Source organism: Gopherus evgoodei, chromosome 10 (assembly GCF_007399415.2).
Source record: "Gopherus evgoodei ecotype Sinaloan lineage chromosome 10, rGopEvg1_v1.p, whole genome shotgun sequence".
In the NCBI taxonomy this organism is placed as follows: Eukaryota; Metazoa; Chordata; order Testudines; family Testudinidae; genus Gopherus; species Gopherus evgoodei.
Window position 1 is genome coordinate 53,003,502 of NC_044331.1, and position 25,636 is coordinate 53,029,137.

At 45.8% G+C, this 25,636-nt stretch overlaps 1 protein-coding gene across 6 annotated transcripts in view; it reads left to right on the top strand.

Moving 5' to 3' along the window:
* SLX4 (SLX4 structure-specific endonuclease subunit) overlaps nt 1–25,636 on the top strand; it is a 43,621-nt gene that overhangs the window by 15,495 nt on the left and 2,490 nt on the right. For 4 of the 6 annotated variants that reach the window (XM_030577681.1, XM_030577676.1, XM_030577678.1 and 1 more), the window contains 11 exons: nt 793–970; nt 2,562–2,777; nt 6,935–7,152; nt 8,235–8,548; nt 10,862–11,135; nt 12,540–12,628; nt 16,378–16,524; nt 18,388–18,557; nt 20,191–22,700; nt 24,189–24,291; nt 24,588–25,088. In XM_030577681.1, the coding sequence (XP_030433541.1) occupies nt 793–970; nt 2,562–2,777; nt 6,935–7,152; nt 8,235–8,548; nt 10,862–11,135; nt 12,540–12,628; nt 16,378–16,524; nt 18,388–18,557; nt 20,191–22,700; nt 24,189–24,291; nt 24,588–25,088 (4,720 nt within the window). The remainder of the gene's footprint in view (nt 1–792; nt 971–2,561; nt 2,778–6,934; nt 7,153–8,234; nt 8,549–10,861; nt 11,136–12,539; nt 12,629–16,377; nt 16,525–18,387; nt 18,558–20,190; nt 22,701–24,188; nt 24,292–24,587; nt 25,089–25,636) is intronic. The other 2 variants (XM_030577679.1, XM_030577680.1) reach the window with 2 other exon arrangements.

Genomic DNA, 25,636 nt, shown 5'->3' on the forward strand with positions numbered 1-25,636 from the left:
ACTGGGCTGTCCTGGGAACCGCAGCGGCAAAAGGAGCCCTGGCAGCCCAAGCCGGCAGCAATTCTGGTGTGGCTGTACGCCCCCAGCCCTGTCCTCCGGCAGGGCTGCTGTACAGACCCCGGATAGGAGACACAGGCCTGTAGTTACGTGGAAGGGCTGGGGGCGGTACAGCCATGCCAGAGGAGGTGCACGTTCTGCTCCTTTCATCACTGACCTTCCTGGGAGAACCCTGCAGTTCAGGGCTCTCCCGGGAACCGCAACGGCAAAAGAAACAGAGCGTGGGCCCCACTCTGGCAGGTCCTCCGGCATGGCTGTACCGGTACCACCCCAGCCCTGCCCTCTGGCAGGGTTGCCTACAGGTCCCAGACAGGAGACGCTAGACAAAAGTGTGTTGAGTAGGGTGGTGTTACAGGTGGGGATGGTACAGCCACACTAGAGGAGCTGCCCCACTTTCTGCTCCTTCTCTGCCTTTCTGATACAGTGTACCAGGTATAAATATCTTACTTGCAGGCCGGACCGGACCGCCTGACTTGCACCACTGTGCTTCTCTCCTGTATTGTATGGAGGTGTGCTGATTGCCACTGTCCACCTCAGAAATGGCTGCATTTCAGTGATGCTGTGTGTATAGTTTGCAATGCACTTCGAGACCGTTTCGAATGAAAGGTTCTAGAGAAATTTCACATTTTATTTTTAAGTATCCAGTTCCCTAAAATAATAACTGAAGATAACAGGTTCAAGCCTTTTATAAAAATGCTTAGCACTATCTCTGAGAAGATCTTTCCTTCACCCTAGTGACCACTCCGGATCTGCCTGCGAAAGAGCCAGATGTTGCTCTGGCCTTGGCCCTCCAGCAGGAGCTCAGAGAAGAAGTACCTGGAAGTCTGGAAGAGGCAGGCTTATTTTTTTGTCAGATCTGTCAGAAGGACCTCTCAGCCATGAATGCAACACGACGGGAGCAGCATGTTAACAGGTGAATTGCCTTTTCTCCCTGGCCTCCTAGACTAAAGACTCAGCCATCCTAGCTACTGTAGGAAAGGTAAAAGCTGAGGCTGTGTCATGGTAATTTTAACATTGAAGATGTAAGTAAATATAACCTGTTGTGGGGGTCACAGCAGGGACTGGATTCTTTGTCCTGTGGCTCTCCCTGGAGTGTGTGGTGAGGGCGAGTTTTCTGCTCCTCTCCCAGCGTAAGCCTCACTGAGGTGCATAAATGAAGACAGCATGGCTCATAAGTAAGTGATGATCTATGAAAGCATGTGTTTGACAATCCAAGTTTGAGTGCTGCCAGTCCCAGCCCACAAAGTAGTCTTCGTCCTACAGCCTTCCAAGCTGTCACCCTCATATGCCATGGGCACCGCACCAGAGTAGAGTGGGCTGGGTCAAGCAGCACTTCCAAACTGCCACCCTCGTATGTCCCAGGGTCAGCACGTCCCTGTCCCCACTTTCAAATTACAGTTGTTCTGGTAGTAATCCACTTGATGAGCAAACCCCACAGGATTTTTGGGTGCTGCAGGGATCTTTAGCTTAGGTACGAGGAGCATTGCTGCAGAGCAAATAGGGAAGCCAAAAAACACCCACTAAGAGGGGGAGGGAGAAAGAGAGAGAGAGAGAGAGAAGCAACCAGCTTAACCATGAAGGTTATTTATTGTCAAGTAATAACTATACAAGGGGAGCCAAACAAACAGAATAGTTATACTATTACTATTCAGTCTAACTTACATTTGATTAGAAAAGGCAAGTTTGATAAGCTTTAACCTATCACACAAGTCAGGGTCAGAAGGCTTTATTGAGAGAGAGCTCACCACTCCATGAAGCTTGAATCGATAGAGTCCCAGGTGGTGGTGGTAGCTGCGGGTTCGGAGTGCTGGGGACAGGAAGAGCCCCCAGCACAATCAGTCAGGAGAAGATGAAGTCCCAATGGAACTGATGCAGATTTTGACTCCTGGCATCAGAGCACTTATTTGAGTAGGGGTAGGGAGTTTTGTAGGGAAACAACGATGGTTCAAGGGAGAACACTGGATTTGTTTGTGGGTAAACTGATGGCTCAAGGGAGCATACCAAAGTTGTTTTGTTCGGGCTAGAGAATAGGAACTGATCATTCCTGGCTATGGACTGTGTTCCTTTGAGGGAGGTCACAATGCAGCTAGGCAGGTTCAGTATTTTGGATACCAATAAAGGATTCATTACTAGAATTGGTCTGATAACTACTGAGCTGGGTGTGTGCAGGCATGGGTTCATTAACACCTGGAGCAGAGATTCCCCATCATGCAGTGCTTCCTGCTTTCTTCTAATTGGCTTTGGTTCAAGCAGAGGCTGGAGGGCTGTGGGGGAGGTCTTTTGAGAGTCAGATAGGCTGGATACTGTGCCCTGGTTCCCCAAGAACACAGAGCTGATAGGTAACAGCGTATAAAATGTAACACACACTTCTTTAGGGAAAGTTACTTTGTTTGTTTCAGGCATTAGAGCTGATCACTCCAGTTCTTCTTCAATGTGGGTTAAAAGTGTTAGTGTGAGCAGAGTTTAAAATACTTTTAAGAGCAAACCCTGCTGTTTTCCCGCAGGTGTCTGGATGAAATGGAGAAGTCACAGGCATCCTCTTCCAGCAACCCACAGATCGCTGAGTGCCCCATCTGTGGGAAGCAGTTCCATACGCCAAAAAGCCGAGCCAGTCACTTGAAAAGCTGCGCAGTCAAGATGGAGGTCCCTCCGCAGTTGCTTCTCCAGGCAGTGCAATCGCAGGCATTAGCCCTGGGTGATGGGCTCCCTGTAGCACCCAGGTGAGCTGGACCAAATCAGCAATGTTAGACTCATAGACTCTAGGACTGGAAGGGACCTCGAGATTTCATCGAGTCCAGTCCCCTGCCCTCATGGCAGGACCAAATACTGTCTAGACCATCCCTAATAGACATTTATCTAACCTACTCTTAAATATCTCCAGAGATGGAAATTCCACAACTTCCCTAGGCAATCTATTCCAGTGTTTAACTACCCTGACAGTTAGGAACTTTTTCCTAATGTCCAACCTAAATCTCCCTTGCTGCAGTTTAAGCCCATTGCTTCTTGTTCTATCATTGGAGGCTAAGGTGAATAAGTTTTCTCCCTCCTCCTGATGACACCCTTTTAGATACCTGAAAACTGCTATCATGTCCCCTCTCAGTCTTCTCTTTTCCAAACTAAATAAACCCAATTCCTTCAGCCTTCCTTCATAGATCATGTTCTCAAGACCTTTAATCATTCTTGTTGCTCTTCTCTGGACCCTCTCCAATTTCTCCACATCTTTCTTGAAATGCGGTGCCCAGAACCGGACACAATACTCCAGTTGAGGCCTAACCAGCGCAGAGTAAAGCGGAAGAATGACTTCTCGTGTCTTGTTTACAACACACCTGTTAATGCATCCCAGAATCATGCTTGCTTTTTTTGCAACAGTATCACACTGTTGATTCATATTAAGCTTGTGGTCTACTATGACCCCTAGATCTCTTTCTGCCATACTCCTTCCTAGACAGTCTCTTCCCATTCTGTATGTGTGAAACTGATTGTTTCTTCCTAGGTGGAGCACTTTGCATTTATCTTTATTGAACTTCATCCTGTTTACCTCAGACCATTTCTCCAATTTGTCCAGATCATTTTGAATTTTGACCCTGTCCTCCAAAGCAGTTGCAATCCCTCCCAGTTTGGTATCGTCCGCAAACTTAATAAGCGTACTTTCTATGCCAACATCTAAATCGTTGATGAAGATATTGAACAGAACCGGTCCCAAAACAGACCCCTGCAGAACCCCACTTGTTATACCTTTCCAGCAGGATTGGGAGCCATTAACAACTACTCTCTGAGTATGGTTATCCAGCCAGTTATGCACCCACCTTATAGTAGCCCCATCTAAATTGTACTTTCCTAGTTTATCTATAAGAATATCATGCGAGACCGTATCAAATGCCTTATTAAAGTCTAGGTATATCACATCCACCGCTTCTCCCTTATCCACAAGGCTCGTTATCCTATCAAAGAACGCTATCAGATTAGTTTGACATGATTTGTTCTTTACAAATCCATGCTGGCTATTCCCTATCACCTTACCACCTTCCAAGTGTTTGCAGATGATTTCTTTGATTACCTGCTCCATTATCTTCCCTGGCACAGAAGTTAAACTAACTGGTCTGTAGTTTCCTGGGTTGTTTTTATTTCCCTTTTTATAGATGGGCACTATATTTGCCCCCTTCCAGTCTTCTGGAATCTCCCCTGTCTCCCATGATTTCCCAAAGATAATAGCTAGAGGCTCAGATACCTCTTCTATTAACTCCTTGAGTATTCTAGGATGCATTTCATCAGGCCCTGGTGACTTGCAGGCATCTAACTTTTCTAAGTGATTTTTTACTTGCTCTTTTTTTATTTTCTCTTCTAAACCTACCCTCTTCCCGTAAGCATTCACTATACTAGACATTCCTTCAGACTTCTCAGTGAAGACCAAAACAAAGAAGTCATTAAGCATCTCTGCCATTTCCAAGTCTCCCGTTAGTAGCATCCTTGGAGCCAGGGTAAGCGCACATACTGTCTGGGCTCTGAAACTAGGAGGAATCGAGTAGGAGCCAGCTTCAGCACCTTAGTTGAAGAAAGCTGCAGTTCAGTTGGAGAGAGCACAGTAGGGCAACCAAGATGATCAGTAGGGTGGAGGGGCTAATATCTGAGCAGAGAGGGGCAAAACAAGGATTAGTCTTGCATTGACTTGGCTGAGGTGTTTACACTAGCTGAGGTAATTATAAAAATTAAACTGAATGATCCATTGGAGTTTATTAGACAGATTGGAGCAAAGGAACTTTTTGTACCTGGACACGAAGAGGGAATACACATAAGAATCGGATGTATAAATATTTATTCTGAGAATGGGGTCTAGGTGGAATGGACTTTTAGCTGAGCTGGTGGCCTCAAGTGGTGTCTATATCAAGGGTGGGCAAAGAACAGCCCCCGTGGGCCACATCCGGCCCACGGGACCATCCTGCCCGGCTCTTGAGCTCCTGGCCAGAGAGGCTAGCCCCTAGCCCCTCCCATGCTGTCCTCCATCCCCCACAGCCTCAGCTCGCCATGCCGCCAGCGTTCTGGGCAGCGGTTTGTCTGGCTCCGGCCGGGTGGTGCAGCTGCCAGTCCTGGTGCTCTGAGCGGCATGGTACGGGGGTGGGGAGCAGGAGGGCTTGGGTAAGGGGCAGAGGGTCCTGGGGAGCAGTCAGTGGACAGGGAGCAGCGGGCGGTTGGATAGGCGTGGGAGTCCCAGGGGGTCTTTCAGGGGGTGGGGGTCTGGATAGGAGTTGGGGCAGTCAGGGGACAGGGAGCAGGTGGGGTCCCAGGAGGGGACAGTCAGGGGACAAGGACCGGGGGGGGGTTGGATGGGACAGAGGTGTCATAAACAGATAGCTAAGGGTTAATGTCTCTTTCACCTATAAAAGGGTTAACAAACAGTAACCTGAAACACCTGACCAGAGGACCAATCAGGAAACAAGACTTTTTCAAATCTGGGTGGAGGGAAGTTTTGGGTGTGGGTTCGTTGTTCTTTGTCTTGGGTCTGTGCCCTCTCGGCTCTGAGAGTGATTTTTCTATCTCCAGGTTTTCTAATCTTCTGTTTCCAAGTTGTAAGTACAAGGATAGTAAGACAATAGGTTTATATTGTTTTTTTGTATTTACATGTGTGTAGTTGCTGGAATGTGTTTAATGGTATTCTTTTTGGATAAGGCTGTTTATTCATTTTTCTTTTAAGCAATTGACCCTGTATATTGTCACCTTAATACAGAGACCATTTTATGTCCTTTTTCTTTCTTTTTATATAAAGCTTTCTTTTTAAGACCTGTTGGAGTTTTTCTTTAGTGGGGACTCCAGGGAATTGAGTCTGCAGCTCACCAGGGAATTGGTGAGAGGAAGAAGTCGGGGGAAACTCTCTTTGTGTTAGATTTACTAAGCTTGACTTTGCATACCCTGTGGGTGAGGGGAGAGGGAGATTTGATCTCTCAGTATTTGTGTTTCAAGGACTTGAAGCAGGGAATCTCCTAGGGTCGTCCAGGGAGGGGAGCCTGGGAGGAAGTAACAAGGAAACAAGGGGAGGGGGTTATTTCCCTTTGTTGTAAGACTCAAGGCATCTGAGTCTGGGGGTCTCCCAGGGAAGGTTTCGTGGAGACCACAGTGAGCTAGGCACTGTATAATTCCTGGCTGGTGGCAGTGATATCAGATCTAAGCTGGTAGTTAAGCTTGAAGGTTTTCATGCTAACACCCATATTTTGGACGCTAAGGTCCAGATCTGGGAAGAAATGTTATGACAGGAGGTTCTGAGGGCTGTTTGGGGAGGCATAGCCTTCCCTACCCAGCCCTCCATACAGTTTTGGAACCCTGATGTGGCCCTCAGGCCAAAAAGTTTGCCCACCCCGTTCTATATAGTAAAGCAAACTCTGGCTGACTACTAAGTTCAATACATGGAAAGTCCGTTAGTTGGTGAGGAGCTCATTCCGTTCCCCCCAGCCACATGGGAAATGGCAGAGTAGTTTTTGGTGTTTGGGCTTTTTGCCCTACATTGACTTGTTTTTTGCTGTTCTCCAGCACCAAGTTTTAAGGGACGTGGGACTGAAAAGGCAGAGTTGCAAACAAAAGATTCCAGAAGCAGCTGTGAAGCACTTACAGCCAGCTTCTGGTACTGTGTAACACACTTCTATGTTTTGCTTCGGCGACGTCCTTCCTGCCTTTCTCTTGACCTCCTAGATAGTGAAATTGATGAATTAATTAAAATAATTAATGCTTCCCTCTGTTCAGGAGTAGTTTACTGTGAATGGTTTCCCCTTATCATGGAAATGGGAATCTACCTAAGTGATTAGAACCGCTGATGTGGAGGGTGAAGTGCTCCTCATCTCTGATCCGGTTGCAGTTAACTTGTGTGTCATGCTGCATTCTTACATTTCAGCAATCAGCTCAGTAGGTCAAAGCGAAAAGGCTCCTCCAAAGAGAAGGAGTCAAAGAAAAAGCGGAAAACATCCAAGGTGGAGACCAAAGATGAGGATCTTCTGGTTGCCATGGCAATGTCACGATCTCTGCTGGAGCAAATAAGGCAGGAGCAAGCAAAATCGGTAACAAGCATTAAACTGGAGAGTGCTTTGCCAATCAAGTGGAAGCCTGGAGCAGGTACATATTGAAGTGTCTTAGGGTCAGTGGCTGGCAGTGTTGTAGGAGCAATGTAACACAGTATATCCTGGATTAAAACCTGGATACAGTGGTGTTTGTGTATGACAGCCCTGCCTGTATTTCATGTCAGTTTCTAACACAATATATAATTCCTACACAAAATTTAGTTAAAAGGGATTTCTGGTCATCAGTGACTGTCAGTGGAGTCCCCTTGTAGTCTTACACTTTCTTTCTGTTGTTGGGAGTTTTGAAATTGTAGATTTTTTTTGTACAGTGTAGAAATGAACAGCTAAGGGGTCACTCCATTTTTCCACTGCCATGGACTCTGCATTACTCCTTATTATCCAACCTGAATCACAGTGCTCCCCCAACCTTACCTGTACCCCATGTAATGGCTGTGATGGACATGTGATGGAGAATGGATAGTGGTGGTTGCATGCCTTGCTTATGCAGTACTCAATGAAGATTCTGAACGAAAGCCAGTTGGCTGTGAAATGTTACGGTGGGTGAACATACTCTTCAGGAGTGTGCTCAAATTCTCCTTAGCATCCTCCTGCCAAGGCTCCAGTTACTGAGCTCATAGCTGCATTGGGGAATGCAGAAGAGCCTTGCAGTGGCGAAAGTGAGCCAGTAAGGCACAGAGATTGCTGAATGGCATCTGTGTGGAGTTGGGGACCTACTGTTGGTTGGGCATCAGAAGTCACAAAGAGACAGTGATAGTTGCTACAAGGTGCTGCGCTGCTTTCCTGTAGCAGGGACAGGCAACCAAAAGCTGCATTGGCAACCTGCCATGAACTTGGGAGATGCCCGTAACTTCAGTAAAATAGAGAGATTGCATATGATGAAAGTGAAACTCAAAGTTTACAGCTCTCATCATGGAGCAGTGCATAGTGGGAGCTGTAGTTTCAGGGGGTTGTTTCCCTGTATTAAAAATTATGGCAGCTGCAGGTGTTGTTGTGGAGCTCTGAGAGTCCCGTTTGGCCTATCAGCTGCACTTCAGGTACCTGTCTTTAGCTCTCAGAGGAGCTTGCATGTTGTGCTCCTGCACCCTATATGTTCTATTATATACTTTTTTTTAATAGAGAAAAAAAGGCGCAAGAACACCCCATGCACACCTCCTCCATTGTTACTTCAAGATCCAGAGACAGCCCATAAACGGATTCAAAGCCGGATGGCCATGCTACTAACAGAGGAGGTGGAGTTCCCTAGCACCCCTCCGCTCCCTGCCAGCAGGATTTTGGAGGAGGAGCCCAGGAAGGCAGCCTGGCTTCTATCTTTGCCCAAAGACCAGCACTGCATTTTGTGGGAGTATAGTACTTTGACAGGACCCTGTGTCCCAGAGTCCTTCTATGCAGCAGGATTAACCCCTCCTATTTTACCTTGGAAACCTGTGCAGGTGAGGAATCCTTCCGTTCTTTCCTCTACTACTTATTGTCACCAGTGGCTTGTCCCCGCCACCTTCTTGCTTTCACGTTTGCAGTGGTGCTCCTTTGCTCTTTGGTCCTGCTGCCCTCCGGAGTCTTTACCCTTCCAGTTTCCACCACTGCCCTCATGTGGTCTGACTGTGTACATCTGCTTTTAGAACCGAAGGGAAAGGCACCTGCTGGTCTGTTTAGAGTTTTTTTTCTTTTACATTTCAGAAAAAGAAGCTGTGTAGCAACAGAGGGTAATTAAATAAGGAAATCTTACCCAGTCATTTTGACCCCAGTTTAGGTGTATGCTTGCCTCTTCCATTGCCAAGGCCCAGAGAGTTCCTGGTTCTTTGATTGGCTTTGGCATGCTCACCACCTTTTATATCTGTTTCCTAGTCCATATACAGTACTTGACTAGCTAGGAATTAAGTTGCACCTGTGTTTTGAGGACATTTGTTAGTATTCCATACAAAGAGTATGGTCCAAGTAAATTGAGGTTGCAAAGTGAAGCATTCAAACATCAGGCGTTGCCAAATCTGAGGTTGCTCATGCAACCTTAACTCTGCCCCCTCGTGCATATGCTTTATGGTACACTCTTTAATTACACTATCACAAACTATTTTTTTCACAGATCTCCCGCCTCTTTCATTGCACTTCATTCAGTTTAAACATTGATAGGACTCTTTCAGAGTTCTGTCTTTTTTCACACTTACCCTCCAAGAGGGAAAATTTCACTTTGCTTCCTTCCTTATCCATGGACACTAGAAGAATAGTTCTCTTTTAGAACAAGAAATGTGGTGTGCATATGCAAGTACCTTGTTTAAACTCTTATAACTTGGTTAAATCCCAGTAGATTTTCAGTTGGTCACTCAAAGGCACGCATCTGACCTAGGAGCTACTTGTGTGCCAGATTTCAAGTTTCTAATGATGAGGCACTAGAGCTGTTCAAAAACAGGTTGCAAAACATTTTAAATAATGGCAGGAGTGTATTTTTCCCTCATAATTTTCATTCTCAGAAATGGCTGAGCCATTTTTATTGAAATGGGGGGGACCCAAACACCATTAAAAACTAAAGCAGAGACCAAACCTGGAAAATTTCAGCCCAGAAGGTAAAAATTCTGAGTTATAAGTAACTGCAAAAAGACCCTTCAGAGTGGAACTGTTGGCTGCCTTAGCCATAGCTGTTGCAGTGAGCTCCAGCCATAATGAAATGTTCACCTGTTAGAGTCCATCCTCCCTGCTTGGCAACTGCTGTCACACAAATACACTTCCAGGGAAACCCCTTGTCTCAAATTGTCCGTTGCAGTCAGCTTGCTTCCGATGGTGGTTTGGGCTCTCTTATCTCCATAGACCTCTACATATACAAAGGAGATTTGTCTCAGCAGGTAGCAATGGCATCTGGGGACTGTTCTGGAGACCCTGTAACTTTCACGCTAGGACTTTAAAGCTGTGAACTAGAGTGTAGTCCAGTGGTTCCCAAACTGGGGTTCGTGAACCCTGGGGGTTCATGAAATGTTACCGGGGGTTCTTGGGGAAAAAACTCCCTAATGGCAGACAGAGCTGTCCCTAGGGACCCTGGGCAGCACAGAGCCAGCAGCCTGGAGCCCCTGGACTTCCAAGAGTGAAGCAGATCAAAGCAAGCATATCTATCACACTGAGGAGATTTAAACTTCAAGACTCCTTATATGAATTGAAAAGGGAGGTAGATGTTTTTTGCTGTTTTTAAAATTAAATAGGCAGCTAGTATTGTTTTTTAAATTATTATGAAGAACAAGTTTAAGCTTTGTTGTAACATGCGTTGTTTGCCTGGACTGCTCAAGACCTGAAAGCTTGTGTAGGAGGAACTCTTTGAGTTGGCTTCTTAAATACCTTCCTGCTGTTTCACATCTGATACTCCTTGATGAAACATAGGAGCCTGGTCTTATAACAGGCTTATTTAAAATGATACAAGCTACGAAAGTGAGATCTTGGAAAAGTTTTCATAATATAATAAAAATATTGTAATGATACATCATAATTAATCATAAATAATGTGTAATAAGCATGTCATAAAAACAAATTTTATATTTTTAAGATCACTGCTTTTTATAATTTATATTCAGATAAAGGAGAAAACAGCTGGAAATATTCATTTTTAGGAGGGGGTTCGTGAGACTTGACATTTTAGTGAAAGGGGTTCATGGGTTTTTAAAGTTTGGGAACCATTGGTGTAGTCCAACCACTGAGTGATTCCCAAGCTGCATGAACACACAAGACAGGAACCAATTCTTTCTGTCTGTCCATCTTTCTGTCATAAGTCAGGGACTATTTTGCCATCAGCGAGATCTGACCAGCCACAACTATCTCAGCAGTTACAGAGCAGCAGCAATCATCTTGATCACACTTCTGTGAGGCTTGGAAACAGAACTACTGATGATCCCCAGGCAGACCCTGATGGAGAGCAGCAGTTTCTATCTTGCAGCCAGAAGGATGTTCAGACTCTGCAGGACCTGGTGGAGCTGGCTGGGGAAGGACTTACTCTCACGCAGTGGAACATTGATGTTGACCACACCAGCGAAGTGAAGCCACTGAGTAAGTTCTGGTAGCCCTTTGAACTGATCCCATCAAATCACATCAGCTAAGCAGAACTGGGCCTGGCAATACTTGGATAGCAGAGGCTTGACCAGAGGCTGCAGGAAATAATAAAGGTGATTCAGTCGGTGGCACTTTTTTCACAGAATCATGAATGTGCCAAGCATTGTGTATGGGGCATTGTTCTGCAGCAGTGCCAGCCTGGGAGACTGTCACCTTGACACTTTTTAAACTGACTGACTAATTTTTCATACATCCTGTTTTGGACGGAGTCCTTTTTAAACAGCATGTCCTGAATTTTATTTTTACAGTTCCTTTAAAAACTCTATCAGCATTTTTCTGCTGTTCATCTGATGCCCAGGAGAGTCTTTTGGACACATCCAAGAGCAATGCTAAAAATATCTGGCCCAGGCCTGTTCACTTCCCCCTTTTCTTTCCATGCAAACCCCTCCTTGCTCCTTGTTCATGTCTCTTGGCGGTCACTGGTAGCACACTCTTCCAGAGTCAAGGGAAGGCCATGATGTGTGTAAGCGTCTCCCAAAACAGAGCACAATAGTAATGTCATGCTGGAAGATGAGCCAGGAATTGCAACTAACCATCAGCAAAATAGAGAGACTGACCATGCACAAGAGTTGCCAAATGCACAAAGAACTCTGTGTAATCAGAAAACAGAATATTTATTTCTCTCTAATCTCACAGTTATAGTCCCCTAAGGATTTACTTAGAACGACAACAACTGCCAGATTTTTCAGAGGGTGACGTGATTTTCAAGTTGACAGTGGCCCTTTAAAACTGAGGATCTGGCCACTTGTCAAGGGTGGGTATATTATGTATTTCCTGTGTCCTTATAAAGGAGAACTCAGTTAATAAATTGTGCCATCTCTCTGCCTTTTCAATTGGGTGTAGTATTCTTCACTTCCTGTTGTGTAGTGCTGCTGGGTGTGTTAAACTGCAGCCATGATCCATTTTGGAGGGGACTTCGCTTTGCTAGTGATTGAAGTAATTCTCATGAATATATGTATTTTGGTTTGAGCCCTCTGAGATGAAAGGCTCTAAATAGATGCTAATGCAATTGTACCAGTTTCAGGTTTCTTCTGCCACTCCCCATTGAGTTGTTCTGCATACCACACTTTGAAACCCCAGTCTCAGATTCACTCAGGATCCATGGTAAGAGGGTGCTGCCCTCAGCTGAATGGGATTCAGACAGCAGCAGCGCAGCCCAGAGGATCACTGTTAAGTAAGAGAGAGGGAGGCTGACATGTCAGGATTAGTTCACATGTGAGTGGGGGGAGTCACAAGTTTGGGCTATCTGTCAAAACACAGGTGCCATTAGGATTGTTTACTTTGCAGCTTGTCTCGTACAGAGGTTGTGTTTGAGTTTCGATTTGTATTTTCTTCCTTGAGGAGGAGAATCAGTGGCCAATGACATTCCACGTAGTGGCTTCGTCCCTCCATCCAAGGTGAAGATGTGCCAGAGCAGCAGCCTTCACACAGTAAGGGCAGAGCCTTGTTTAGTTCTTATTTTTTTGCACTTTTATTGCCATGTATCTCAGGGGTTGAAGGGGGCATATTGATTCATGTAAGAGCAGAAATACCTAGAAAGTGGCACAAAATACCTTCCATCCCTGTCTGTAGAAAAGGAAGAGGTGCCCTGAGGTCCCATCCTTCTGTGGTAGGGATCATCAGAAAAGGCAGCTGATGTCAACACACCCAGTGTCTCATTAATGCCCACAAAGAGGCGTGTGTATGTGACGAAGAACTTTATCATACAGTGAAATGGATAGATCTAAACTAAGAGAACATTAGGCAAATACCCAGGTGATTTGTGTAAAGACAAGTGGCTTGTGTACAGGAGGTAATGCTCTTAGCCCTGGTCTACACTGGGGGGGGGGATTGATCTAAGTTACACAACTTCAGCTATGTGAATCCGTGAGATCTACTCACGGTGGTGTCTTCACTGCAGTGAGTCGACTGCTGACGTTCCCCCGTCGCCTGCGCCTCTCAGCCTGGTGGAGTACAGAAGTCGACGGGAGAGCGCTTAGGGGTCGATTTATCGAGTCTAGACTAGATGCGATAAATGGACCCCCACTGGATTGATCACTGCCTGCTGATCTGGCTGGTAGTATAGACATACCCTTAGTTTCTAAGCATTTCAGGGCAGGAAACCATGTCTTCCTATCTGTCTATCCAGCACCTAGTTATATAAATAAAAATAAAGAGATGGGTTCCTACAGAGTCAGGCTGATTTACACTGAACTCACGCCATCTGGGATAAGAAGCTTGCAGATGAGATGGAATGCTGGGACATCTATGGATGAGAAGCACTTTGTAAGAGTTCAGCACTATTATTACTCGCCAAGAAAATCTTTCCGTGGTACCCTCAGTCCATAGGTGAAATTTCAAAGAAGATAGCTGGATGGGTCAAAGTGTCCTTTGAGAGCTGCAGCCTGCCAGATTCTGCACTCCCACGTTGTGAGCAGTGCAATGCCATGTGGTATGCATCCCCAGAGGGTCTCCCATCAAGCCTGTAATACTTAATCACATTTAACCCCAGATGCAGGGACCTTGCCCTGCAGAATCATACTCCAGTTCCCACACTTGCAGTATATGTATAATTTTGTAGAGGTTTCTAATTCTTATCTTTGTTATCAAGATCATCCACTTTATGTAGTAGAAATTTGTTATCCTCTATTTATCTGGTGCACATGTCATGGCGCCTTGTGGATTTTCAGGCTAGATATATTTTGAATCCTTGAGGATGGAGACTGTTGTTTTTGACTGATAGTATTAAGAGACTTCTGAAAGGAATCCAATCTCTTAGGGGTCAGTGGTAAACTCTGGCATGTAATCTGTTGGGATAGGGGAGCCCCACTTTGCAGCCTGAGGTTCTCTCTGGAGAAACTCCAGCAGAAGTTCCAGTCTCAGATTGTGACCCTTTGGGGCGATCAAAAAATCCTTGAAGATTCAGTTCTCTATGTGACCAGAACTAGAGCAAAGATAGAGGAGCACAGGCTTCTTCACACTGCTCAGCCTTTGTGTCTCACACCGGAACTTTTTCTGGTTTATGGGAAGTTCTGTGTCACATTGCAGAACTTGGCCTTGCTGTTGAAGTTGCCAGGAGCAGTGCTTGGATTCTGTGATGTGAACAGCTGTCCACTCAGAACTGGATTGAGACCCAGCCACTCACCTTTCCCAGGCTAATGTACAGCCAGAAGAAGGTTTCTAGCTTGAATTCATTTTCCTTTTCCTCATTCATGATTTTAGCTGCAGCAGGAAAGCCAATCTTGGCTCCCTGCCTGGAATGTGGCGCCAGTGTGTTTGGTTCAATGGCATTGTAAGGGAATGTCTTGCCAAGAATAAGACAGCGAGAAGTATCTGATTGGTTTCCAAACTTAGCTTCCTGTCTTCCCCTTGGAGAATGACTCCACTTTGCTGCCCAGACCCATGAAGCCTTCTCCAGCCCATCTACCAAATCCAGGAAGACTGTTCAGATGTATACTGATAGTTCAGTGCTACGTAGTGTCGGCCACCCATGAGCATGTACTGTGTAGAATCAAATGTTGATTTCCACAGTCCATTGCAGAATACAGAAACCTGCTAAAATAAATTAGAGCTGTGTTGTTCCAGATGGAGCTGTATTTCGCGCAGAGGAATAACATTGGCAGTTCCTCAAGCTACTGAAGGTTAAAAATGTACCAGGTCTGTGACCAGTGCTTCAAGTATAAGCTGCTTCCCAGCTGGATGGGGGAAGCCCCTCCAGTCTACAACTGGCAAGATGAGGATTTTCACTTTCCTTCAAAGACTAGGTCATGTCTGGTGGCCAGATATCAGACTAGATGGATCCAGTTGTCTTAAAGATCGAACTATCTGGGGCAGCTCCAAAACTCCTAAAGGAGAAATGGACCGTACGCTGTTTTCTTTTCCTTTTAATTTCATGCTGGTGAAAAGCACTAGTTTGGTTTCAATTGGTACTGAAATTCTCTAGCCTCAGAACAGGTACAGACCAGGAGGTGGCAGGACAAGTTTGTCTCCCATGATGCCCTGGCAATGTGCCCCAGTCCTGACCCAGGGGCACCATCACTAGCCATGTGAGGGAATTCAGTCTCCATGGCTCCCGTCTTCAGCCTGCCGGCTAGGGACTCTATTTTTGCTAATAGTAGGGGAGGGGTTATGACGAGTGAGTAAGATTTTCAAAAAGATTTTTTGAACGCCGAAGGTCACTTAAGCAAAATCCCAGTATGCACCTGTCCATGGGAAAATGGAGTGAGAACACAAGCCATGGATCAGCCAGCTAGATGGTGACATTTCTCAGCTATTATCAGTGTGAGCCAGACTACAGTGAGCTGGAGAAGAAAAGGCTCTGTATCCCATGAAGCAGTTCCTGAGTCTTCCACTGTCCTCTGCGCCCTTTCCCATTATTATGCATTCAGTTAAAATAATTTCAGGTAGACATTGCAACCAGAGAGGTGCTATAGATTAGCATTCTGATGTCACTTGGGAAAGCCCTGTGTTGATGTGCTTGTTGCATTGCTTGGGGATAGGGTGACTAGATGTCCCGATTTTATAGGGACAGTCCCAATTTTGGAGTCTTTTTCTTGTATAGGCTCATATTACCCCCCTCACCCCCGTCCCGATTTTTCACACTTGCTGTCTGATCACCCTAGCTGGGGATAGGTGCGCCTCATGGCATGACTTTGCTCCTAACCTTGCAGTGTTTCTAGCTGCAGTACCAGTCAGAACAATTTCAGAAGTCTGCTCGAGCCTCATCTCCCAAGTTTGGCTTAGATGCTGGGTACATCCCAGTGAGGACTGCTTACTCACACTGCAGTCAGCCTGTGGGTCTAATTCTCTGCTGGAGTAAGTGGAGCTTTTTGCAGCTACGCCTGCAAAGAATTTGGCCCAATATGTTTAAGGCCAGTTAAACTGAAGTCTCACTAAAACTGTCCTATCTGCCAGAACAGGCAGGGTAACAGAGTTCAGCAGAGAAGCATGACTCCAGCTGCAGGGTAGTAACTCCGAAGGGAAAGCTTGATACTAGTTGCTTCTCAAATTCATTATTGTTGGCTTAGAAGTGAAATTTAATCAAGGACATGAACCATCACAAAGGGGAAAGTTAAATCCATCCAAACCTGGGCCCAGAGTACAGCAGCACTGACAAATTGGGTTATCCCCTCTGCCTTTGTCAGGGAAATGAATTACAGCTGCACCAGTGTTTTTCTCTCTCCTTTCTTCTTTGTTCTAGTCTTCACTCAGGTCACTGGCTGCCGATTTCAGTGGAATGGTCAACAACCCCCATCTAAGTGACGTCCAGTTCCAGGTAGACAGTGGGGAAGTCCTTTATGCCCATATGTTTGTGCTTTATGCACGGTGCCCACAGCTGACTGAAGTCGTAAGTATGGTTGGATGTATTTGCTTTTGTATTTGTTTGCTGTGCTGCCTTCCTCTTCCTTTTGGTAGTGCTGATGTCTCTGGGCACAGCTGCCATGCGGTACTCTCCTCCTAACTAGGAGATTGGCTCCAGTCTCTACAGGCAGTACTGCTTCAGAGTCAGGAGCATGTGCTAAAGCCTGGTGCAGAGGGAATGAAATCTAGGGACTAGGCTATGGAGAGTCTAGCTCTGCCTGTGCGTGACCTTTATGAGGGTCTGTCTCCACCCCTTCCCCCAGAGTAGAAATCATTTTCCTGTACAAGGCCTCTCCTCCCACAGTTGCTGTTGAGCTGACAGTGCTGAACAGAGCTTCTCATGAAGGACAGTGAAATGCTCCATACACTCCCCAGCAGGGTGTGCAGTCGAGCAGCCCCAGTACATCCTCAATAGTATCCCGCCAACACAACGCGACAGGCCCTGAGTCTAGGATCTGAACCCTGGTCATAGCACAAAGAGTTACCACCAGCATCTGAATACATTTTGAGTTTCCTTAAATGCTGTTAACTCAGAGGTACCTGTACACCCTGAGACCCTTTTGTAAATGGAGTTAGGAGGCTGAGGTCATGGTTTAGCCCCATGCACAGTAGTTTAGTTACACTCCTAGCATTACTGACACGTTGCCCAACCCTACAACCCTTTCTTACCTGAGTAGTCCTCATTGACTACTTGCATGCATAGGAACTACCTGTATGTGTAATGGTTATAGGATCCGGTCCCTACATGATATGCTTAATCCCTTTTGTGTGGATCTTTTTTTTTTTTCTGCAGTGTGGTGTTTTCCATTTAGTCTCTCTTTTGGCCAGGGGAGTGTTGTTAGAGCCAGGTCTTGCCATTTTCAGAGACCTTGAGCCACTAGAAGTTAACAGAGGAATCAGAAGCAACTGGGAGCCTGTGTTTTCTGTTTGGCTATGTCTACACTTGGAGTTGGGGGATTGATTCCCAGCTTGCGTAGGCAAACTTATGCTAGCTATTGTGGAGCGGAGGTGAGTGGCAGCATGGCTAGCGACCAAGGGTACGTGCCTGTGAAGTCTAGGTGGGTTTGTACTTGGGCAGCTAGCCCATGCTGCCACTCACTGCTGCCCTTGCTGCTTCAGCTACACCACTATTTTAGCATGCTAGCTCAATAAGAGCTAGCTTGAGTATTTCTACACAAGCTGGGAATCACAGCCCTAGCTCTCCAGTGTTAGATGTAGCCTTTGGGTGACATTCAGTACCATAAGAGAGAATCTCAGATACTGCAGTGGATGCTGTGGGTGGATAGGGATGGAAGCATGCAAGCAAGAGATGAGAGCAGGGTCGATCCATGCGGGTGCAGCGGGTATGATTCAGGCTGCAACGGATATGGGAAAAACTGATCAGTCCCTCCTATCTATGCTGTCCCATAACAGGAAGGCAAGAGGTCACTCAATACAATCCATTATTGGTAAATTTAGAACCAATCCAAGGAAACTTTTCTTTACCCAGCGTATAGTCAGCCTGTGCTGTTCACTGCTGTAGAAGGTACTGGATTTAGAAAGGGGCTGGATAAGGTTATGACTGATGTGTGGCAGTTATACAGAGGGATCAGATATCATACTTCCGGGTGTAAGGTGATGGCTGTAGAGGTCAGGAGGAACACTCCCCCGCCCCCATAAAGAACATTCCATATTTGACCTTTTTAGCTTTCCCCTGAAGCCTTGGGTACTGGCTACTGCCAGAGTCCAAATGAGGATTTAGTGGATGAAAGGTCTCACCTGGTATGGGCATTCTGGGCCTGATCCCCGTGCACCCTTCTCTTGCTGACAAATGACCCTGCTTTGGCTGTTTGTTTCTTTTCACTCTCAGGTTCACAGTGAAGGTTTCTTAGTGGAAGAGGATGGGAATTTGCGGACCTGTCGAGTGTTGCTGAGTGAAGTGACGGTCGAGGCAGCCCATGCGTTTCTGCAGTACCTCTATGCAGCTGATATCAGTATCCCTGCCCAGGTGCTCTCTGATGTGGGAGCTCTTGCTGTCAGGTGTGTACACTGCTGTCTAGTCACTTACACGGTGACATTTATTTGGGGTCCCAGGCTGGGAATTTACAGCCAAGTTTCTGCAGAGGTGACTCCCCCAGGCTGCACTGGTTTAGGTGAAGTCTTTTCAGTTCAGATGTTCAGTGGTGCTCAGTGTTTTGCAGTTTTCCTGCGCATATCTAGCCTGACATCTTCATTCCTGGCCTGAGTGGCTACAACAAACTTTTTAATTCTCAGTGTATGTTTCCAGTGTGACCATTGTCACAGAAGTGTCACTCCCCTCATCTTCTCACTGGGTATATCTACCGAGTTACACCTATCAACACAGGCCCATTATAGCCTGAGGGAGAACAGGCCATTCCATTCTGCCCCTAGTGTCCTCAGCAGGTCTCTGTTGTTGCTGCTGGCGGTGATGTAATAATAATTAGTATGTCTTTCATCTGAGGTTCTCTAAGCACTTCACTCACTATAGTCAGTTAATCCCCAGAAGACCTGCTGAGAGAAGATCAATACTATGTGTAACACTAACTTGCGGTATCAACTTTACTGTCATTTTGTAACTCTAAGTGCTCTTCATGAATAATCCTTAAAAAAATGGACAGATTCAAGGAATTCTGTCAACTTAAAAACTCACCCCTCCCTCTGAAAATGTGGACCTGTTAGTTTTACAAGTAACACCTAATGACTCAGAGTGAAAGAAAAACATATTCTATATTTTCTGTGCATTCACAGTACTTTCCTCTGTACCAACAACCAGTCAGTTTCCCCTGATGTTTGTATATTCCTTCACAGTAGTGAGACAGAAACAGATTTTTAAAAACAGGAAAAAAAGGATGATTGTAAAACCACAAAAATGGACACAAGGACTCGGGGAAGGTGTAAAACTTACCTTTTGATTGAGTAGATTTCAGATTGATTGTGTCGCTTTAAGGAAACTGCATCTAATTTGTGAGGGCAATTCACAAACCAGGCCCTAGTTCTTATGCCTAGTGAGCAGCAGGAGAGTTAGGTAGAAACAGAACAGACTGTGGGTTGGAGTCACAATGTAGCTACAGCAAGGCTGATGAGTTTGCATGGATGTTGTATGTCTGATCGATGGTATGTATCATGTATATTTTCTAAGCCTATCAGTTTGACTGAGGCTCTGTCCTTGATACCTGACCTTCTGCCCCTTTTTGCAGTGTGGCAAATTTAGACTCTTGAGAGTATTAAATGTTCTCTGCTTTGGGAGGGTCTATATTGAGCCTACTAGCTTCATTTCAGGGAGAGGCTGCTCAGACATCAGAGCCGCCTTAGCAAAAGAATCCATGATGGAGGCAGAAACAGAAGAAGTGTAAACATGATCATCCTGCTCTTTGGGAGGGCTGTGATTTGCTCTTGATTTTGTCTGCGGTGCCAGGAATTTTAATTCCAGCCATGTAAAGTCTTTTACCTTAAAATATAAGCTTTAAGGAGTGGGACTAGTGCTTTTGGGTATTGGCTGAGAAAGGGGATTCTGAATAATAGAGTTAGATTTGAGCTGATGCATGTAATGGAAATGAAGCATGTGATTCTTGTAAGGAAATCGGTATGAGGATGCTGGTGGCCCAGCCAACTGGTGGAGGGAGAACAATAACCTTCCATTGTATCATTGCAGGTTTGGTGTGAATGAACTGATCTCTGTATGTGGAAACAGCTCTGGGGAGAAGGAGCAGCATGCTGTGGTTGACTCAGGAGATGAACTTTTCTCTGTGGGGGAAGAAGAGAATTGTGAGAACAGAGCTGAGAACTTCCAGGAGCTCTTGAGGTCAATGTGGGTAGATGAAGACGAGGAAGAAGTAGCTTTGCTGAAACCTGAAGACCAGGAAGAGGAAGACAATGAGAAAGTTGATGAGCAGGAACTGGAGGAAATTTATGAGTTTGTTGCCACTCAGCGAAAGATTGTTCAAGATGAAGCAGAGGTGGAAGAAGGCACAGGCAGCTGCACTTACAGTGAAACAGAGGAGGCCCAAAATGTGAACCGACCGACTGAGGATGAAGAGGTTGAGGTGTGTGAATCTCCCTCAACAAGCAGCAAGATTAAAGAATGGAAGGAAAACTTTTGTGTGGGAAAATCCAGCTGTGAATCGCCTGGGCAAGAAAAGAAAATCCCAGGTATAAGTAGGAGTGAGAGCATGAGTGTTACACGAATCGCTCCTGTGCACTTGCAGGATAAGCCTTGTGAATGCGGTGATGTTGCGGCTTCCCATGGTAGAGCCTCTGATGAAAGAGAGGGCTCTCAGAGAATGCCCAAAGTTGTGAAGGTTTCTAGATTCTCTCAGGATTCACAAGGTGAAGAAAAGAATGATGCCTGGGAAAAACTGTTTCCTAGTTGTCGACACAATGGTGCTGACCTCAGTAAAAGTTACGATCCCGTGTTTTCTGCAACCCAAGGGGAACATTGTGAGCCTTCTCCACTAAATGAAGACAACAAAGAGTCAGGAGAGATTTTCGGTGAAACACACGTTGAGGTTAATAAACCACCTGTTCACCATCAGTCACAGAAAGACCTTCTGTCAGTTAGGAGTGATTTGTGTAGCAGTCCTCTTATCAACCCTTGGTCATCGGTTTTGCCAGCTGTTGGTTCATCACCTATGTCTCCAGAATCAAATAGGACATTTTCCAAAGTATCCACAGAAATGTCTCCCATATCAGCACCAAAGCAAAATAAAAATAAAGGACTCTTTCAGTCTGATGATGCATCCTTCCAAAAAGCCAGTGAACAGAATGAAGCTTCAGGACTTGAGAAGATCATAAAGAACACACTTTCTCCAGCAAAGTCTCCTCATGTTGATTTAAAAAAGCAAAAACATGTCCCAACTTGCTCATCGTTGGTCCTCACAACTCAAAATACTGCTTCTCATGTGAACCAAGAGGCTGAAGTTATTCTTTTGCTGGATTCTGATGAAGAAATGGAGTTAGAACAAATGAAGAAGAAATCAGATTCTGAATCTTCCCTGAGGGAAATGGAAATCTCCGGGCGATTGGATTGTAACTATAAGAAAGTGGAGCAAGAGCACGAGGTACCAAAATCTGGGCCTGTTTCAGTTGCTGACATTGAAATACACCAGAGACAATTTCAAGTGTCACTAGGAAGTCAAGACAAGATGCAGAGTGAGAATGCTGTAAAGCTGTCAGGAGAGATGCCTCTTAACAACCAGGTTGGGACCTGTATTGATAGCAGACTGAATCTGAGCCATGAGGAGAGCTCTAGCATGGACACCTCATGGTTGGTGCCAGACACACCTCTTCTTACCAGAAGCAGGAACTGCTCCACACAGACCCAGGCAACAAGTATGTGTTGTTTGAGGAGTCAAGGATCTAAGCACAGGACTAAGGCTTTATTGGTAAATATTAGTGACCGCAGACAAGCTGGGGAAACTATGAAGATTCCAGAGATAACTTCAGATCTGTTACTTGCAACTTCCTCACAAAAACATTTGCTTACAGAGAACTCATCAGTCAGCAAAAAAACCTCTCCTGGCAGCCCTTTAGGTCAGTCTTGGAAGGATTCTCTGCAGGTTTCTCCAGCTTCACTCTCGCCTGCCTGTGTTCGTGTGAAAGAGAAGTCTTCAGAAAACCCGTCTTCACTCATACGAGGCCTTCCATGCTGTGAGCTGTCTCTGGAGAAGAAAACAGACATTAGTGTGGTTGAGGTAGAGGACAGTGAGGAGGAAAAGGAGATGGCTCCACTCCCTTCGAGTAGCAGCTTCCTGCTCGGTGATGAACCACCAATCCCAGTCGATGACGACTGCTGGAGTGTCGAACGTCTATCACCAATCAAAGATAACAACAGGGTGCTTGAGAGGTTGGACTGTGCAAATACCAGCAGTCCCATCCGCGGAAAAAGTGGCTCTCATCACGACCAATGGAAGAGTCCAATCAGAGCCCTGGAAATTGCAGGTAGCACTCCTCTTAGAGGAAATCCTGTTGACAGTAGAAAGACCTTGGTTTGTCATGAAGGGAGTCCTGTTGAGAAAAATTCTTCAGTGAGCAATAAGCTAAGTTTTCTGAACTCTAAAGTCTGGGATGATTGGGATGAAGATGAACTCCCAGAGATTCTTCCTCTCACACAGAGGGTGTCAGCTGCAGCAGCTGCCCAAAATACCCAGCCCCTAAAGACTCCTGGTAAGTACTTGTATGCATCCCAGAATGACTGCAAGGGATTGTGCTGTGTTCATTTGAACTGGTCACTCTGTCTGTAGTTCACCTTGTTGTGTTGGGGTGGTTCACCTGCTGGTCTGACATGATTTTCAAGGCCAGGGGCCAGAGAGGTAGCGTTAGCTTCACAGTTCCTAGTTGCTAGGTAGAGGATTCTGCTTGGCACTAAGTGTTATTGGAATACAGTGTTTTTGTGTTTCATTCACATTGTTTGTTTCATGAGTCCCATTCCCCAGGGAGGTTTCTGCAGTGAACAATATCAAGATCACAATACAAGTGTGTTTTTTTTTAATCTAAATCCTACTGGATGCTTGGCTGCTGTGGGTATGGTTTGGTATCAGTATGATCCTTACTATTCAAACACTATGTGTGACCTTTCTGTTAACAGCACATGAGGCCTTCAGACCAGCTACTTTGTCAGAAGAACAGTTGCAGTTGTCTTTTTTTTTTACGTATATGAATGTGGCAAGCAAATTGGGAGACTTATAGCGCTGGCAAGCACTAGGCAGGCTGCAGATGGACGTCATGCAAGATTTCCTTTAAAGCTCAGACAGTGCCCTTCAGTCCTGACCTGCAGCCCCAGTTCTGGACCCCTTCCCAGAGGCTCTCGTAATACGCTCAAATCTTGACCTACGAAGAGGGAAATAGTGTGACCTAGTGATATGAGTGGGAGGTTGGGCTTTTCTCATCTCTGACACTGACTCACTGTATGATTTGGGCAGTAACTTAACATCTCTGTGCTTCAGCTTAAATATCGATACATTTGACCTGACACTTACCTCTCTGCAGAGCTGGAGAGCTTATTTGATTACAGTTTTTAAATCTCTGTAGACTGATACAGCTCCTTCTATCCAAGATTTCATAGTGTTAATTAATTACGCCACTTTGGGTGATAGTTTCACAGTAAGGGTTTTGGAAGTGGCCAACAAACTAATTTTGCTTTAGACCCAGCACAGTGTTCTAACTTGGCTCTCCAGAGAGTTAAGACCCATTCGTTTACCTCTGGAACAACAGCTCCTCTCCTCTGAATTTCACCCTCCTGTGCTACAGGCATGGCTCATACCAGCAGTGGCCCCTTTACAAAGTTCAAGAACACAGCCTTTTTCTTCACTGGCAAAAGGTGCCTGTCCTTACAGCATAGGGACTTTGGGTCCAAAACTTGTCATTTCTTTTAAATTAAACTGTTTTCTTAGTTAAAGTGAGTAAAAACAAAACAATAAAAGGCTGACTTGAGTCCACCCAACCCCCCATCCAAAGTTTTCACAGCTCTGTCTAAAATGAACATGAGATAGTTGGTAAAGGGCTGTGAGATCCTTTGTGGGAAAATGATGCTCTAGATATTACTAGTATGTGCCCTTGTAGTATCTCTCACAAAGACTAGAAATCATCAGCCAGTCCCAGGTCCCTCCATGTCGATATATTTATTCTCATTGTAATAATTTCATTTTGCTGCAGACCCTATGTGTCATGAGAGAAACCAGCCCCCTAGAGTTCCCATAACACCAGTACCAGCTTACTCCATCATGGAGACCCCAGAGCTGAAGAAGGAACTGAACAGGTTAGTGTTGCCTGCCTGAGCACTTTGGAGAACAAGGCCAGTTTCTTAATGTGCAGGTACCTGCAGGGAAGTAGCTTGACAGAGAAACCCCTTTGCAGCAAGAGAGAAACATTTGATGGCATTCCAGTAAATGTTGCTTGAGACCCAGTTAGTAGTGATTGCTGGACTGCAGACTTCATGTGGGACTGGAGCCTTAAATTCTTCCACCCATGCTGCGACGCCACAAAGATGGGGCATCACCACATCAGCCTAAACTTACCATATTGCTTAACTGAAGTGCCACCTTTGTATTTTAGATTTGGAGTCCGTCCTCTCCCAAAACGGCAGATGGTGTTAAAGCTGAAGGAGATATTCCAGTATACTCATCAGATCATGTCCTCTGACTCGGAGGATGAGATCCCATCCTCCCAACCACCCCTACAGAAAGCCACTGCCAAGTACCCCAGCCAACCCCAAGCAGACTCGATTGAACTGAGAGAAGAGAGTTCCAAAGCCTCCAGTGTAGGGTGCACGCAAAAGCTGGGGGTTTCGGTCCCTTCCCTGCCAGTTCTGGGCAGTGGTGATGCTGACAGCTCAGCGGGCCCCTCTACAACAGGCTGTCTGAGGACTAAGAAAACAGCTGAAACTAACAGCCACCCAGGAGGAGCCAGAGGGCTAAAGGGAGATGTTTTGTCTCCAGCTACATCTCCAGTTAAAGGTTCTCTGGTGGGCAGTGCTGATGGAGAGGTGCTCTCAGCATCTCAAGAGTCTGCGGCTTCTTCAGTGGCTGGAAGTGACAACTCCTTTGGGTCACAGAGGTAAGGGACTGAAACAGCAGGGAAAACCTCATTTACTGGTGTGGGTCTGGTCAAGGAGGGGAGACACCTCCGCTCTCCCTCAAAGTAGAGAAGCCCTGCCCTTTGTCCCGGGCATAGCTCACCCACATATCTTTTTTGTGGGGGTTTCAGTCTAATTCCTAGTGATCTCTTGTCAGATCACAAAACCGTAGTTTGGCATATCTGGTATTCTGAGCTTGGTAAATGCCCAGAACTGGAATAGCCGGGGTCTCTGCTGGTCACAGGAGGTGCAATAACAGAGCTGTACATAGGGAATCCAAGAGTAGAATAGAAGCAGGCAGTGCTGGTCAGGATTGAGGCGCACCAGCACATGTATGAGAGGCCCAAGACTGGAATAGCAGGAGATGCTGCCAATAAAGTGGGTGGGGCATTGGCAGAGCTGAGAATGGAAGTTTGCTCAACACATGCCCACACTGTCTGTCCCGTCAGACAGTTGTTTTCATGAGACCTAAAATGTCAGAGAATTCATAGCACTAGGGTGAGCCACACAAGGGTATTTAATCAATAAC